Source organism: Mytilus trossulus, chromosome 5, assembly GCF_036588685.1.
Source record: "Mytilus trossulus isolate FHL-02 chromosome 5, PNRI_Mtr1.1.1.hap1, whole genome shotgun sequence".
Lineage (NCBI taxonomy): Eukaryota > Metazoa > Mollusca > Bivalvia > Mytilida > Mytilidae > Mytilus > Mytilus trossulus.
Window position 1 is genome coordinate 54,276,560 of NC_086377.1, and position 13,493 is coordinate 54,290,052.

General features: G+C 40.6%; 2 protein-coding genes across 4 annotated transcripts in view; one reads left to right on the forward strand and one right to left on the reverse strand.

Annotated features, from left to right (window-relative positions):
• The window catches only part of LOC134718925 (uncharacterized), a 72,186-nt gene that overhangs the window by 22,440 nt on the left and 36,253 nt on the right, over nt 1-13,493 (reverse strand). The gene's annotated exons all lie outside the window — the stretch shown is intronic.
• LOC134718082 (uncharacterized) lies at nt 2,482-11,816 on the forward strand. Its single transcript, XM_063580574.1, has 2 exons — nt 2,482-2,714; nt 10,763-11,816. The coding sequence occupies exon 2, from the start codon at nt 10,764-10,766 to the stop codon at nt 11,814-11,816; it is 1,053 nt and encodes a 350-aa protein (XP_063436644.1). The 5' UTR covers nt 2,482-2,714; nt 10,763.

The window sequence follows — 13,493 nt, forward strand, 5'->3', positions numbered from 1 at the left end:
GCCTACAAACAAGATACAAAAGGTGTTATATAGCAATGATAAAAGAAGAAAATAATCGGACACAAAAAAACGTACATTACCAGAAGCCAGTGATGATAGTCACAAAGTAAAGGAACCCAGTGATGAACATGAAGTAGAGCAGACTAATCAGACTTCTGAAATCAGTGATCAGCAGACATGAGCTATATGTGTTATTAAAACCTGAAGATCAAAGTGGAGTAAAGCAGGCTGCAGAGAACACTAATAAACAGAAACGTTTCGTCTACATAATACTCATTAGTGACGCTCAAGCCAAACAAGTACAAAGTTGATTTTATTTTGATATTACTGTGAGGAAAATTGTTAAATTATTATGTCAGGTAAATTTTGTTCTGTCAGCATGTCACTTATTACTCAAGGCAAAATTAATGTAATTAGTTATCTTTTAATTGGCCTTATTAAATTGACACTATTCTTATTTTTACCTTTGGCAGTTTTGTAGTAAACTTTGCTGACTCAAATTACATAAATTTAAAGTTAGTAATACACTTCATAATTTGAGCTCTTACTAGATGTGCTGTAAATTGTACAGTCAACTTCTTTGAAACATAGAAGTAAAGATGTAGTCACAATGTAGAAACCAGTCTAGTCTCGTCAATACCTTCCAAACATGCTCAGCTATTTCAGGAGAAACGTTTACTCAAAAGACAGCTCAACACAACTAACTATACAAGCCAGACAACATCGACTTGGAATATTTTGAACATTTTGGACTTTAACTTAAACTGTGAATAAATTAGTGAAATTAGCTGGACCAATTGGACATTTTGTTTATTTGTACATTGTTTTGGCATCATCATTATTATTTGGACCAGTTACTATATAAAATTGATACAACTTTCTGCTTGCTTAATAGTTGTGCCTGTCATTGCTCAAGTCTTGCGAAAGACTGACACCCTATGTGCGTCTTCTATAAAATTTAGTATATCAACTGTTGTGCAATTGAAAGCATGATGTGGCATATATATATAAGAGAAGTTATCTCTACAATAATAACACCATAACTTTAAAAATATAAGCATAGGGACATTGTGAAACTTAAATGAATTCTGTTAAATTGTAAAATGGGTAAACTTTAATATAAATTCCCAAAGCCAATATAAATTGCAATTTGGCAAAACAAAAAGAAAACAAGATGACGAAATTTCAAAAGAATGATATGGTTATTAAGAGTTATATTCCATTTATCTTACAAAGTACATGTAACAATACAACCAGGTTTAAACAAAAAAATGTTCATAAAATTTTCTTTTTCTAGCATAAGAAAACCTTTTAACAAATTAAAGCAGCAGTTATAGAAGGAGAAACATATCAACCATGAATCGAATAAAATGTGTCGATAAGAGACATTGAAAAGATGCCAACAAAATATTCTTTGGAAGGCATAGACAATTGTGTTGTGTTTGATTTAGAAACAACTGGATTTTACTTTTTATCAAGAATCTCTGATATAACACAAATATCAGCATAAGATTGGTCAAACATGCTTAATCTGTATGTGTCTCCACGACAATCTATTTCACCAAAGGCCAGTGATGTTACCGGTATTACTTTCTCTTTTGAAAGAAACCACATATATTGCCATGGTGTTCCAGTTGAAAGTGTTTGTATAAGAACAGCCTTACTTCAACTAAATGAAATGATACAGAAAAAATTTCGTCCTGTGCTTGTTGATCATAACATCCATTGATATGATGTTCCTGCATTAAGAATTTTTTTCGTTGTGTAGATGAGTGTCATCTAGCCGCCTCCTCCACAGGTGAAACTTGTCTGCTCGCTATAATGAGTCTTAGAGTGTGTTTTGTAGCTTCTACTCTTATGATGACTCCGACGGTACACTACCCCTGATGTAGAACTAGATGAATCAGAATCACTATTCGAGCAGCTCGTAAGACTAGGGTCGATTACTTCTGGTTGTAATGTTCGGCTGATAAGAAGTAATTCTTCACTACGGGACTGATTATCGTCTAGAATTCTATTGGGTTTGAAATTCATTTTCTTCAATGCATGAGGGCATTGATCTTATCGACGTGCGGTCAACCTGCTGTATCCATTGCAATCCCAGAGTCAGAAAAGAACGGTTGATTTAAAGTAGGTTTCATATAGATTTCACCCCCTGGACATGTGCATGTGTGGAACCGTGTTGGTCTATCCACCTCTGTGTATCGGTCTTAAATTCTTGGAAATAAGCAATTTCCCGTCTAATAGTACCAGGGGTGAAGGGTGTTGACTCAAAATTTACTGCCCCTTCCACGTGTGAGTTAACATGTGTATCTGTCTCAGTCTTGTGACTCGTGTGGCTGACCTTGATAACTGACATCAACATTGTCCATGTCATTGAATTCACAAGGGGAAAATCAATCATATCTGACACAAGGGACACTTTTTTTTTCATATATGGTATTTGGGCCAATATTTCTGGTTTAATTGATATTGTTGTGTAATTGCCCAGTAGTTCTAGGGGGTTTCCTCTGTCTGGTGTGATCTACTGGTAAAGAGCAGAGAGACCCGAATGGTGACGTGCATGGCCTGGTAGAAGACTGGAGAGCCCCGAATGGAGACATGACACAAGGGTCACGCTTGACCGGATACAGCCTCTTCCTGACCTTGATGATCACGGATAAACCTGAGATATACAATCCTAGATAAATCCCTGTAGAAGACCAAGCCTGAAGGTAAATATCTACACATATTTACACCTGTTATACACATAATCCTAGGGGTATACGTAGAGCCCAGCTAGACAGGCCAAGTAACACTTTACTGGTAGTGCGGGTGGTTTAAATTTTGGTCCTGCAGAGGATTTGGTCGCCATCTTGGCATCTCCAAAATTTGGAGTGCAGACAGTCAACCCTGAGAATTGTAGTTTTATCTTGGGGGGTATTGTTAGGTCCTTTATTTAACTTTTTGGGATAAAGGCTAGATAGTTACATCGTTTTTGAGTACTTTTTGGGCCGGGAAAAACTTTTTGAAAAGAAGTTTCTAAGTTCATAGCGAGGTCACGCGAGGTGTTTTGCCGCGAGATTTGGACGCCATCTTGTACCAAACGGATGTAAACAAACGGATGTAAACAAACGGAAGAGCGAGTGATTTTACATTGTTCCGTTGTGTATTTCATTGCTGACTTGACTTTTTATTGAATAAAAACTATAATTGTTTTGAATATATATATTTGTTGCTGATTGATATTGAAATAAAATCAAATAAATTTATTAAACTGTGTAAATAACCAAAAGTCATTATGCAGAGTCGTAAGGGGTATATGATCAACATTAACACCTGTCCTAGAGTTATACTTACCTGCATACCTGGCATAGGGGAGGCTATAGCAACAAGAATTATGGACATTAGGGAAAAGGGTATTCATATAGATCAAGATGTTTTGTCCCAAATTCCATACATGAAAGTAACAGAGGGTACCCTAGGCCTTATTGATTTCTCACCGAGACCACAGCCAGAAGTTAGCGAGTTACATGGTGACAGACCAGGATCTGTGAGTATGTCCACTCAAAAGTCTGACCACGTTATTATTGATATGGACAGAGAAGAGTGTCAAGGTACAGATTTACAGGGTACAAATATTTCATGCATCCTACAGGATGAGGCACCACCTTATTGCCCTGCCCCTAGAGATACACGGACTGAAAATCAAAAACAGATAGCACATCTGCAAGATTTCCACGCTAATATACAACAATGGTTGGAAGAATGCGATACACAAGATGAAGATACATCATACTGCTCAGAGGAAGTAACCTGCCGTAGCATTGAACAATGTCAGTTACAACAACAATTACACCTTTCGACATATTCCACCTTGTCCGAGCAGTCCCTTTGTGAACCACCACAAGAAAGCTTATCTTCGGAAAGTTTAAACTCAGACAGAAATGTTCGTCAAAGCGAGTATCGTACTCCATCACCTAGAACCAACATGGTTGTTCGCCCTCAACCAGATAGTAAACATGACCGTGATGATCAAAAACAACAAGATGACAGAGTGTTTTCACCGCTTACCTTTGACGGGAATATTCCACACCCTGTAGTCGAGGATTGCAATCGTCAACAAGAAGTGCAACAGATGCCACCGAGGTATAGTCCTGAACCACTTATTAATTACAACCAACCACCAAGGTTTTTACATACGCCTACACCTGAACAGGTTCACTTTTCATCAAGTGTTCAACAGGAGCGCCACCTTCAACAAGATCACCGGGTAGCCAGCATTCTTCAACAGGCTTCACCGGAATATCAGAGGTTGTCAACTGGTGAGAATATGATACATTATAGAAATATATACAGACCTGACACACCAACAGTTGAACGTTCCCAACCGTTTCAACCACCGGTTCAACAGAATACCATTAACGGTCAACAAGACTTCAACAGTCCTCTTGACCAATCATTCTTTGTTGACCGTCAACCAACAACATCACCACAATTTGCACAACTTCACCAACCGATATTTGACCACAGTCAACAAGACGTTAACCAATATCAACATGGCTACAACAGTCCACACCGACTAGAAGTCAACCAAGGTCAACAACCAGGCATTAAAAATCCAGATGATGTCTATGATCATCAAACGTTAACATTTTTTCACCAGCATGGAAGTTGTCCCACCAACCAACATCAAGGTGTCAACAGAGTACAACAACCTTTGTCACATGGTCAACGAAGTGTGCAAATTCAACACCAAGTGCAAGGCCTACAACAAGGGCTAGATCACCTTCAACTTGGGGTACATAATTCTGTTCAACCTGAAAAACAACAACATTGTGCTGCAGCGCCGGTTTCTTTACCTCAACAGAAGCATCAACAACATCAGGTTAGTGCAATTGTCCATCAACAACAAAATTATGCAGAATCCAGGTTCCAAAAACCAAGTTCGGCACCGATCATTCAACAACATAAGATGATTGGTCACCCAACATCAATGTTTCAACCTCCTAGACCTGGACCACCCCCACAGGTACCATCAAATTTTACGCCTTACAACCAACAGTACAAACCTGGTGCTACCTATTCTGGTATAGGTCAGTCTAACCTTACAGGCTTTCAGCAACAACCATTACAGGCGCCTTACCAACAATTATCTATTCCTGGCGTGCAACAACAACCCTTACGATCAGGAGAGCCTCAACCATATTACAACCAACCTTCGGCAAGACCTAAGGAGTATAACAGTGACTTCTATGGCAGACAACGAAGAAGTGATCCTGGGTATAGGTATACAGGTGATTCTGACACGTCAGATGTGTCGGCCTTCCGCCAGACCAGAAATAAGCGGAGGTCAGAGCCTGAGTATAATAGAGAAGATTTTTCACCTATAAGGAGTATAAGGAGTTCTCCCCTACACCGAAATCGTGCGAGTCCTAGACGGTTTACTGAGTCACCATCAGACTCAGACACAGATGGACGACGTTCTAGATACAGCCGTAGTAGTAGGAAGAAGAAAGATAAAATAGAGAAAAGACAATTTTTGTCTTCAATCCCTAGAACACTACGGTACAACGGGAAAGGTAACTGGAAAGCCTTTTATACAAAGTTTTCTGGCTATGCTAAAGTTGCAGAGTGGACAGATGATCAAAAACGTGAACAGCTCTGCTGGTGCTTAGAAGATGCGGCTAGTGAGTATTACACCTTACTTCTAGAAAACAACAAAACAGCCAGTTTTTCTGATATCATTTCAAACCTGAACAAAAGATTTGGTCACCAAGAGCTGCCAGAAACCTCACAAGTCCAATTTCAGACCAGTGCTCAAGGTGAAAAAGAGACCTTGGAGGAGTGGGCAGAAAGAGTCCTGTCTCTCGCAACAAGAGCCTATAGCAGGTATAGTGAACAATTAATGACAGAACAGGCAATTATGAGATTCTGCCAGGGGTGTAATGATACTGTTGCAGGAACAGAAGCCTGCATTTCAAAACCCAAATCTATGGATGCAGCCTTGGACATGATACGATGGTGTCAACATACAAGAAAGGCAGTCAGTGCAATTCAGAAGCCTGGTAAGCCTGAGTTTACTTCAGAAAAATCAAGTATTTCACCAGTAGTCCTTGGTGTAGGAAGCACTAAGTCCAGTATGGATAATCGTCTCTCTCGTATGGAAGAATATATGGAGAAAATGATGTCGACAGTAACCAGCTTGGTACAGGAAAAATCTGCCAGGCTTAGTCCAACTTCTAGGTCACCAAACCAAGACAGATATTCCAATTATTCACCTAGACGTAATTATGGCCGAGGACGTGGGCGTGGAAATAACTCCACGGACAGACGACAAAATAGAAGGGGCTATGATACTGGTGAATGCTTTTATTGCCATAAGCAAGGCCATTACAAAAGGAATTGTCCAGAGCTTAGGCGGAATAACAATCGCCAACAGACAAAACAATTGACACCTAATAAGAACATTCAAGATGAAAGGAGAGTCGAGTTTGATGACGACAACCTAGTGCATGATGAGCAGGAAAAGACATCGACTGGAGGTACATCTGTAGGTACTTTAGGTTCTGCACACTTGTTCCGATGTGTAGTTAGAATTCAAAACAAGGAAGTTAATGCCTTGATTGATACTGGATCAGAAGTAACCATCTTAAAGGACAGTGTTTTCGACGCCTTGACCCAGAAACCTTATATTATAAGAGAAACAACCATGCATGGTGCTGGAAGAGACATGCGGATGACATGTAGAATAACTAACCCTACTGAATTTTCAATTGAACTCCTATCATTCAAAGAAACATTACACGTAGCACCGATAGATTGTGACATGCTGATAGGAGCAGACTTCTTAATCAAACATGGAGCTATTCTACATGTACCTGCTAAAAAGATGAATTTAAGAAATACACAAGTTCAATTAAAATTAGGAGGAGAAACCACTACAACTAATTCTCCAATAGTAAACAGAGTTACAGTTCAACATTCTGTCATAGTACCACCAAATACAGCTCTTCGTATTGACCTAGAGTCAGCCGACATGGCCACAGATTACCTTATTGAACCTAAAGGCAATACAACTCTACTGGTTCCTAGAACAGTATGTGCAAAGGGTCAAAAACCAAGTTTGTGTTTCCTCAACATTACAGATAACCCTGTTAGAATTCCAAAGGGTGATGAGGTAGGATATACACAAGAAGTCTGTGTCATAAAATCAATGGATGAGGAACCTGTGCCAAGTGTTGGTACTTGCACTACCCCTAGTACCGTGGAAAAAGGCAGTCCAAAGTCTGGAATACCGAGTCATCTAAAAGATTTGTACGAAGACTCTTGTTCTATATTGTCAACTTCACAAAAAACACAACTTAGACAATTGCTTATAAAATATAAGGATGTTTTCGCCAAAGAAGATTTTGATCTTGGGAGCTTCAGCGCCATTGAACATACTTTTGATACAGGGGAGGCTAAGCCTATTCAACATCGAATGAGGAGAACCCCTGCTTGTTTCGTGGATGAGGAAGAAGCTCATTTACAAAAAATGTTAGATGCTGGAGTCATACAACCTTCCATGTCGGAATGGGCCTCAGCTCCAGTGTTAATAAGGAAGAAGGACGGGGGAGTGCGCTGGTGCATAGACTATAGGAAACTAAACTCAGTTACGTCTCGTGATTTATTTCCTTTGCCTCTTATTGATGAGTGCCTGGACACCTTGTCTGGAAACATTTGGTACTCTAAACTGGACGCAAACAGCGCGTATTGGCAAATCAACATCAAGCCAGAAGACAGGAAGAAAACAGCCTTTGTTACGAAGTATGGCTTGTTTGAATGTGTTAAAATGGCGTTTGGCTTATGTAATGCACCAGGGACCTATGCCCGAGTGATGAACCTAGTCCTTAGAAGACTAACATGGAAAACAGTCCTTGCCTTTTTGGATGACATCTTAGTCTTAGGAGCTTCCTTTGCAGAACATCTTCAAAACCTAGAAGACGTATTTAAAAGATTCAGGGACTATGGCCTGAAACTTAAACCAAAGAAATGTGCCTTGTTTAAAACCTCCGTTGAATTTTTGGGACGGAGTGTCAGTACCAAAGGACTTAAAATAGGACAGCAACATTTACAACCAGTTAGCGGCTGGGCTGTGCCTACCTGTACTAAAGATGTTGAACGGTTCCTTGGATTTGTGAATTATCACCGTTCGTTTATCAAGGACTATGCAAAAACTTCAGCACCCTTGTACGAAGTTACAGGCAAAAAACCATTGTTTTGGACTCATCAGAGACAATTAGCTTTTGACACCTTAAAGCATAAATTAACTGTAGCCCCAGTGTTGGCTTTACCCAACAACACAGATAGATTCATTTTGGATACAGATGCCTCCCAGAATGCTATAGGAGCTGAGTTAATACAAGTCCAAAATGGAAGGGAGAGAACCATAGCCTATGGTAGTTTTATCATGACTCCTGAGCAGAAAAATTACTGCACTACACGAAAGGAATTACTGGCTGTAATAAGATTCACCCGTCAGTTTCGACACTATTTGTTAGGCAAAGAATTTACCGTGAGAACTGACCACAGCAGTCTCACATGGCTTATAAATTTCAAAGAGCCACAAGGACAATTGGCCAGATGGCTAGAAGAACTGAGTCAATATGATATGATTATAAAACATAGACCAGGGCGTTTCCATGGAAACGCGGATGCTCTGTCTCGACCATCAGACACCTTAAAGGAGTGTGTACATTACAAACCAAATGTCAGCCTTAAGCAATTACCTTGTGGAGGGTGTGAGTATTGTCAACGTGCTCATAGGAACTGGGCCAGATTCTTGACCGATGTAGACGAAGTCATACCATTGGTAAAACCCAGAAATAGACAGAAACAGTTCAAAAATGTGTCTAGTGCCATGTTACAATTGTTTGGAACAACAAATGAGACCTTGGCTATACCACAAGCTATTGAAACACCTGAATCTCCTACAGTCCTTGATTCTCCTAATGTGGACTGCAACCTCGACCTTACGGTCTCAGCACCTATTCCTGATCAACGGAAAGAAGACGATTCATGGTTCTCAACTCATATTGATTTAATATGTCTACCAACAGCTGCACATATCGTTATCCATGATGATACAGCTTGCCATGTGGCATCCATATCACAATCTGAGGGGATAAGTTTTAAAGGTTTCACAAACGAAGAAATTAAGACTAAACAGTCAGAAGATCCTGATCTGCTAGTGTTACTAAATTGGCTAAAAGATCAAGTAGAGCCAAGTCAGAACACCTTGTTTTCAGCCTCACCAGCAGTCAAGAGCTATTGGATAAATAAAGAGAGATTCTTTTTGGACGATACTGGCATCCTAAAGAGTTATCCAAAAGATGAAGGAGCAAACGTCCGTTTAGTAATTCCGTCCAGCCTTAAGGACACTGTGATGGAGCTCTGTCATGAGCTACCTAGCGCAGGGCATCAAGGTATGATTAGGACAATGGCTAAGGTTAAAACAAGATACCAATGGTATAAAATGACCTCTGATATCAAAGCCTTTGTCGCAACATGTTCAGTTTGTAACAAGAACAAGAAACCCAACAGGTATGGGAGATGTCCTATGATCAATTATCATGCTGGTTCACCCATGGAGAGAGTACATTTAGATTTTATGGGTCCACTACCTAAGACCAAAAATGGACATGAGAATATACTAATGTTAGTTGACCAATTTACAAAATGGACAGAGTGCATTCCTTTGCCTTCGCAAACAGCTGAAGTTACAGCACAGGCGGCTATCAACGAATTTTTCTCGAGATTTGGATACCCGTTTGAAATTTTTTCAGATCAAGGTCGGAATTTTGAGAGTTCCCTGTTTAAGGCAGTCTGTGACCTCCTACAGATACATAAAGCCAGGACTACACCATACAGACCTTCAGCTAATGGTCAGGTAGAACGCCAGAACAGAAGTTTAATGGATGCTGTAAGATGCTTTGTGGACCAACAGCAAGATACCTGGGATGAACACTTAGCTCAGTTAGCAGGGGCTTTAAGGGCTAGTGTAAACAGGAGTACTGGATACACTCCTAACAAATTAATGCTAGGGAGGGAGACTAATCAGCCTGCTGAATTAATGTTTGGTACTACTGAAGATCGCAAGTACACTGGGACTGAAGAGTACATAATAGGCCTTGAAAAAGCTATGAAGACATCACATGAAATAGCTAGGAAAACATTAAAGACTACTCAGGCTATGATGAAGAAAGATTATGACCTTCGCGTGTTAGAACGGCAATACGCGCCCGGTGACCTCGTGTATGTTTTAGATACTGCCCAAATTAAGGGGAAAAGTAAAAAATTAAGCTCACCTTGGAAGGGGCCCGGCCTAATTATTGGTAAAATTACTCCCTTCGTATACAAGGTAAAACTACAGAGGGTGGTCTTCAACACAAATCATGACCGGTTGAAGCTCTGCAAAGACAGAAATATTCCTGCTTGGCTAAAAACCTGCCAAGAACAGTTTAATCTAGGCGTAGATGTTCTTGCCCCAAAAACAAAGACAAACATTAAGCAGTATTGTATATGTAGGGGCCCTGACACGGGTGAAACCATGATCCAATGTGACCAATGTAAGGAATGGTTCCATCTCACCTGCGTAGGCATTTCCGTCAGTGAAGTGGAAGAGATAAACATTTACACTTGCCCGAACTGTTCTTTAATTAATAGACAGTTACCCCCTGTAACAACAGGGACGTAACTTATTATATGTGAATGCTAATGTTTTTTATCTTTGTCTTTCCAGAATGTCGTACAAGGGAAGCAAAGTAAAGGAAGATCCCAAGTTGGGAGGTACGTCTGACACAAATAACAATTTAACCATAGCCACTAAACCCAGAGGCAGAGGAACCACCATGGAGGGTATTGGTGGTACCTATGAACTAGTGTCTGGTGTTGGCCTAGTGCTAGTGGAGGAGGCCTCCGCTACAAGTAGTCTAAGAGTTCAGGGAGAACAGGCAACCTTGCCTCTACTGGAACAGGCAGTCTTGCCTCCACCACAACAGGCAACCTTGCCTCCAGCCAAAGAGACAGCCTTGTCAACCTCAAAAGAGGGTTTTTATGACTATAAGTGCCCTAGAAGCGGCAAGATGGAAAGATCCTACCTCATCAGTCAACGGGACCAGAGATGCCCGGTGCGTGGGTGTCCAGTGATGACCAGGAGTGTCAAGAGCCATGTCTTGGGGGAGCACCTTTCCTTTATGTTTGCCCCCACTCAGGAGTTTCATTATATGAGGGATCCTTCCTTTCACCGTTACAGGGGTCACATGGTAATGGTCCTGGCCCAGTGGCTAACTGGTATCAACTCTGCCACTTATGATGACTTGGTGCAGTTCATCAGGAGGAACGCTAGAGTCCCGATTGATTATCCCCAGGCGGGAGAAGAAATGCCTGTGTTCCGCACAGTTTGCCGGGAGATGGGGTGGCCTACCCAGGCCTGGTTTAAAATAGCACCGGTGTGCAAGATTAGCAGCCCTGTGTGCATCCTGCACTATCGAGTAATGTCTAGTGTGCTACATTTCCTTACTCCAACACATCAAGACATGATGTTTACAGAAAGGTTTATCCAGAGGGAGAACAACCTCAGCCTTGAGGTGTTACAGCAAATGAACAAGCTGTTCATGGCCTCACCTGTTGTGAGTGATTTGGTTCCTGCTGGAGCTGAGTCCAGTAGCCCTGCACCTGTGGACAAGACAAACACCATCCCAGATGTCCCTGAGGTTGGAAAGCTCTGTGCTGCTGTGGCAGTAGCCACTATTCAGGAAGCCAAGAAGGTAGAGATATTACCTATTAGAGGATAAAGCCATAGAGGCCGCCATATCCTCTAAGGTAGAGACATCAGATGTCCAGGTATCGCCTAAGGAAAGTGAGCAGAATCCTGAGGACAGGTGTATTGTGTTCTTGGTATGGGAACAGATCAGGAGAATGGTGCCAGTCAACTCACTTGACAATCTGCGGACTTTAGCAGAGGAACGGTTTCCAGGGAATGGGGCTGCAACCCTGTTCTTCCAGGACACATTAATTGATCCCTTGATCACCCTTAGAGACATCATGGAGATGGAGTCGCCTAGACCGTCCATAGAGGTCCGCTTCCTGGACTCTACAAAATTGTGAAGTCCAATCTAGGACAGGTCAACAGCTCAACAGCTGGCCCTTGATGGGCGTTACTATGTGTAACAGCTACGGGATGTGAGGTAGAATCAACCTAATGAATTATAGGACTATAACAAAAATGAGGAACATTTCTGTGTTAGTATCGGACATTTATTTTATATGTGACATTATTTTTATATATCTTCATGTGAAGGAACTGTTAATTATGTATATGGAAGTATGGATTTATAGAAGATAACACCTTGATTGAACAGTGTGTAATATATGGACAATTATATTCAGGGAAGAGACTGTTGGACATATAGTTATAATAATTGGAAATTTTAAATGTTCGCCTCACATCCCATGTACAGTGTACAATTTGTTGGAAGTAGATCAACCGACAGGACTTGGTATTACCAGCATGACCAATGTAAATATTAGTATAAGTAGTGTAGGAGTTAATTTGGTGATGGTAGGATTTGGACCATAGGTCAACTTTTAATGGTCATGTGTTGTTATCCCAATTTGGGAGTTTTTGCCTTCTTTGTACATTATGTCTTTCCTTGTCGGATTGATGTCTTTAAAGGGAAATAATCTTATGTAGTAGTAGTTCATTGGAAATTTAGGGCGGTATTAATGAATTTGTCTTGAGGACAGTAGTTGATTAAACAATTTTGTGTTTTTTAAACTGGTAGTATTCAGTATTTATTTTGGCTAAGTAAGTCATAGTAGGATATTTTTTAATTATTTTTTTTTCATATAAGCTGTTAAGCTGTAGGTTTACCCATTGTTCCCATATTGTGGAAAGGCTACTAATCTGTTAAGTTTTGCTGTCTAGTTCCTTCATTTTTTAGGGAAGTTAAATGATTTTTGAATGAATCCATTTCCTAGATTCAGGGGGTAGTTATTTTTTGTTTTTTTAAAAAAAAAAGATATCTTGTGTCATGCTTGAGTTAGTAAAAGACGTTGCCAGTCTTGCCCTGGGGAGTTAAAAGTTCTCTAGTGTCCCTTGTCGGAACTAAAGTTCCTCCTTTTTAAGATGGAGGGGGGTGTTGTGTAATTGCCCAGTAGTTCTAGGGGGTTTCCTCTGTCTGGTGTGATCTACTGGTAAAGAGCAGAGAGACCCGAATGGTGACGTGCATGGCCTGGTAGAAGACTGGAGAGCCCCGAATGGAGACATGACACAAGGGTCACGCTTGACCGGATACAGCCTCTTCCTGACCTTGATGATCACGGATAAACCTGAGATATACAATCCTAGATAAATCCCTGCAGAAGACCAAGCCTGAAGGTAAATATCTACACATATTTACACCTGTTATACACATAATCCTAGGGGTATACGTAGAGCCCAGCTAGACAGGCCAAGTAACACTTTAATA